This window comes from Polychytrium aggregatum, assembly GCF_025602895.1.
Source record: "Polychytrium aggregatum strain JEL109 chromosome Unknown BJ171scaffold_21, whole genome shotgun sequence".
NCBI lineage: Eukaryota > Fungi > Chytridiomycota > Chytridiomycetes > Polychytriales > Polychytrium > Polychytrium aggregatum.
Window position 1 is genome coordinate 704,907 of NW_026516223.1, and position 4,771 is coordinate 709,677.

General features: G+C 55.5%; 1 protein-coding gene across 1 annotated transcript; it reads left to right on the forward strand.

Annotated features, from left to right (window-relative positions):
* Positions 1-2,652: 2,652 nt before the first annotated feature.
* On the forward strand, positions 2,653-4,259 carry BJ171DRAFT_507723 (uncharacterized protein; the record flags this gene model as incomplete). Its single annotated transcript, XM_053111247.1, has 2 exons — positions 2,653-2,732; positions 2,768-4,259. The coding sequence occupies 2 exons, from the start codon at positions 2,653-2,655 to the stop codon at positions 4,257-4,259; spliced, it is 1,572 nt and encodes a 523-aa protein (XP_052966209.1).
* Positions 4,260-4,771: the final 512 nt, after the last annotated feature.

Genomic DNA, 4,771 nt, shown 5'->3' on the forward strand with positions numbered 1-4,771 from the left:
ACGACAGTAGGAGCCTGAGGAAGTAATGCCACAGGCATACATCAGCACAAGTCTGGACATGGAAGTCGGAGCTGCAGATTCCAAACTGTCACTGGATGGATGAGTTCGACAAAACTTGACATCGCCGCAATGACGATTGTAAAATGTCCTGGTTGGCAAAGCCCACACCCAGTGCCAGAGCCCGTTGGAGACGCCTGGAGTCAGAAATGGAAGCTCTTGGAGGAGTGGAGAGCTGGTGGTTTTCTGCCCGCTTTCTCTGGTATTATGTAGCGACGGGGTGGTCTGGATTGTTCTCGTTCTTTCCAACAGTTGCAGTTCCAGAACGAGGATCGAGTGTGGTGGTCGAGTTGCTGTTGTCGAGTCATTCTATATTGTTCTCAGTCGATCAACATCAGTGATGGATATGGGACAGCACTGCTTTGTTTAGTCGATGTAATAGATGTATTTACTGTCGAATATACTGTGGGACACTGGTGGCTGGGACGGATGATGGCAGTGCGGTTTGCTTGGCTGTTCTGCTTCAATGTTCAGCGCTGCAGCTTGGTTGTTTGGGAGTGGGGCTCGGAGGAACTCGGGAATCAGGGCCACTTGCCGAGATACTTGAGACTGTCGATGGCAAGTTGGTAATCCTGTTCGGCGGACTTGCGATACCAGAAGACGGCGGTGTCGATGTTCTCGGGGACACCTTCGCCATTCTTGTAGCGGTTGCCGAGCCAATATTGTGCGTATCGATTGCCCTGTTCGGCCGACTTGCGCCACCACTCTGCTGCATTGGTGTGGTCCTGGGGCACTCCGTATCCCCCGAAGTAGCAGCGACCAACCATCAACTGTCCATACGAGTTATCTTGGTTGGCCGACTTGCTGAACCACTCGAATCCCTTCGGCTCGTCTTCTGACACTCCCCCGCCGTTATAGTAGCAATCTCCGATCCAGAACTGGCTGTCGCTGTGGCGTTCGTTGGCGAGCTGCTCGAGGATTCCTGCTGCCTTTGTTCTGTCTAGTGTGGCTCCGAATCCACAAAACAGGCACACGGCCATCAGATGTCTGCATAGCCAGTCACGATCCGATCCCAGCTGGCACAGCTGGAAGAACTTGCAGGCTACGGGTGAGTCGGATGTGGCACCCCAGTGGGAGGATGCCAGACACTCGGCTTCCCCAAGCGGGAATGCATTTGATCGATTATCGCGAATGACCTTGACACCCTTCAGCATGTCCTGCTGGATACCCCGGCCAAGGTAGTGCATCCATCCGATCATGTGGGTGGCGATGGGTTTGATGACTGGATCGGTGGATTGGGTGCTGACCTCCTGCCAGTGGTTAAAGGCAACTTCGTCGTTCTGTTCGACACCGTGGCCGATGAGCGAAAGCCAGCCACGGAGGAACACGACATGGAGCCGGCCATCTTCGCTGCCCTGGTTTTCAGCTTTGGTATACCACTCGATGGCTGTGTCGTAGTCTTGTTCGACACCTTCGCCGCTCTCGTAGCAACTTCCGAGGGCGATTTGAGCCTGAGGCATTCCGCCATCTGCAAGACTGCGATACAGCTCGACGGCCTTGGTGTGGTCTTGGCCGATTCCGACTTGGTTGCGATAGCACTCGGCCAGGCGAAACTGTGCCATCGGATGTTGGGCTTCGGCGGCACTCTCCAAAAGATGGAAGATCTGCTGGCGGATGGCCTCTGATTTGTCTGCAGACTGATCGATAGCGAGGTCGACTTGAAGGATTCGTGCCGAAAAATACGAGGCCGCAGCATTGCCCTGCTCGGCTTGATCTTTGAGCCAAGATCGGTCGGTTGTGACTGCATCCTTGCAATGTAGCGAGAGGGTAATCTTGTCGATCGGTGTGAGCCCGAACTTCAGCTGTCCGTCTGGATGACACAGTCCTGCCTTCTGGCACCAGGTGTTGAATCGAGGCAGCTTGGAGCTCAGGAGAGGACGGGCTCGCTTGCACACTCGAAGGAGGGTCTTGATGGTGTTGTGATCGAGGGCAAGTTGGAAGCTGTCGTTGCAGCAGATGATGGTGAAGATATCTGGGTTGTGTTCGAGTGAGAGCTGGTTGATATTGGGCATTGACGAGGTCGATCTGGCCACAGCTTGGGTTTGGTGGGTGGCAGATGCTGTAGTTGAAGCAGGCTCGTTCATGCTGGCCATGTTGACGGAGACTGGATGGAGACAAGTGGTGACGGAGCTGGACAGGAGACAGTGAGGGAATTTGTGTCGAAGCAAACCAAACACTGGCCATCGAACACACACACAAACCTGGCTCGATCCGATGGTTTGCTGGCTGGAGTCGTTGTTGTATAAGTACTGCCACATACACTGCCACATACATGAAATCGATCATGGAATCGAACATCGTGTCGAGTCCTGCATTCTCGCCAAGGCAAGATGTAACAGCCATTCCATCCAGTTCCACATCGACTGCGACACCCTGGCTCCAGCTTGTTGCACCGAGCACCACCAGTTCGCCTCCAAGCCTTCATTTCCTCATCGCAACATGCTGACCGAGGGTATCAAGCAGGCCTTCAGCAAAGATATCTGCCTTTCTCAACGAATGTCACTACTCTCACCTGATCTCGATTTTGCGGGATTCTGAGCGAGAGAGAATACACACACCAACAGATAAACCACACCGCTAAGCTCAAAGCCAGAGATGGCAGGCAGGACCTCCAAGAACACCAAGCCAACTGTAATCCAGCTCAAACGAGGACGCATAGCGAACACCTCTGTCAAGTTCCGGCCCCCCCAATCTCCCTCTCCCCCTCCAGCCCCCCTCCCCAAGGCCAGATCGACATAGGAACCATCGCTGCTGCTCTTTGGACAAGCAGAAATGAAGAAGAACAGAGAGAGGTGCTCGAGCAGATCCCCCTCGAACAAGTCCCTGCAGAGCTCTTCTTCTGGGCCACCCGACACCTCCTCGTCACCCCCGAGTGCGTGTACTGCGGTGCACCGTCAACAATCGACGAGAAAGGCCACCGCATCTGCAGCAGAGGATGCGAAGAGAAGTACGGACACTTCAAGATGACCCGCTTCCACGCCTGGGCCGCTATGTCCAGAGGCACCGCCGCCAGGGCGGAAGAGCTCCTCCACAGCACAGATCAAGCCATCATCGAGGGGTTCAACAGAAAGTGCGCCGCTGCCTATGCACGGATCAGGCCTGACTTGACACCAGGCGCTCCCGAGATTGACCTTACCAGCAGCATGAGCGACAGCTGCGGCGAAAGCGACGACGAAGATCTGTCGGCCCTTGAAACCCTCAAGGCCCTCCAAACCAAGCTCGCCAGGAGCGCCGACAAAGCCAAGCTGTCTACCGGCGCTATCGAGATCATCCAAGACACCCTCAAATCGGTTGAAGACGTCATCGAGAAGATCAAAGCCGAACAGGCACAAAAAGCCCCCCAAAGGGCTACCCAGAAGAAGGACTCGGCGTCCAAACCGCCCATGATGAGCTACAGCGAGGCTCTCAAGGCCAACATCGCCAAGGCCACAGAGCACGTCCAGAGCCTCTCTGGAAACGAGAAGATGGCCGAGTGTGGCCGTATCCTCACCACCGGACGAGTCCCCAACAGAGAGTTGAAGATCGTCCCCAGCGCCACCAAGCGACCGGCCTGGATCTCGGGCCACATCAACAACAGCAGCATCACCAACGAGCCCCTCCGCGAGAAGGTGAACCGAATGGAGTGGGTCTACGTCAAAGGGATCCAGCGACTCCCCTACGGACTCGTCAGAAAGACGTTCCAGAGCATCGGCATCCCCAGCCGCGAGATCGCCGATATCTCGTTCCCGGAGAATAACGTCATCGAGATCCTGATCCGTGACGCTGCAAAGAAGGAGGAGATCCTCTCCAAAATCCTCAACCTCCCCACCGACAAGGGAAAGAAGCTGAGTCTCCTGACCGGCTACGATCCCATCAAGAAGAAGCTCCAAAAGTCCCAAACTAAGGAGAATGAGAAAGAGCAGCTCAAGACACACATGCTGCAGTCCCTCAACCGCGTTAAGAGGACCAAAGACTTCACGGTCAAGAGGAGCCTCCAGATGCAGATCCCACTGGCATACCGCCAGGAGTTTGACCGCTTGGCCAGATCCATCCTTGACGGAGAGACGGTCAACCGCCGCGACATCCGCATCGAGGCCACCCAACTGGATAGGCCCCAAACCCCAAACGACTGCGCGGAACTCATGGATCTGAGTGGTGCAGACGAAAACAACGAGAATGGTGACGTCAGCGACGCAGAAACCATCACCCCCAATGATAAGTGAGAACCCAACAGGAGGCGGCGCTCTACGGACAGAGCTGACCGTCGCATCCTTCAACGTCCGTGGCCTCCATGCGAGGCAAACCGCTGTCAAGAACCTCATAGAAGACCTCAAGGTCGACATCCTGGCCACCCAGGAAACGCTCCTCTACCCCGGAGCGACCAACCCGTGGAAGCAGCTGACGGTCGTCGAACACCGTCGAACAGACCGAAAGGGTGGCGGCATCGCCATCCTATACAACAGCAAAACCATCGATCCCAACGATCTAAACGTCGAAGGGATAGACCCGGACGGCCTGTTCACCTGGATCAGGTACGGCAGCCGAACATACATCGGATGCTTCTACCTGCCTCCGGGACTGGACACAGTCAAGTTCAAGCGAGCGATGCAGTCCATCAAGGAACAATGTCGCAAACCCCACGCCCAGGTCATTGTCATGGGCGACTTTAACACCCGCCTCAGCATGCTGAACCCTCAGCAGAAACGGCGGAAGAGACCAGCTATCATTATGGAAG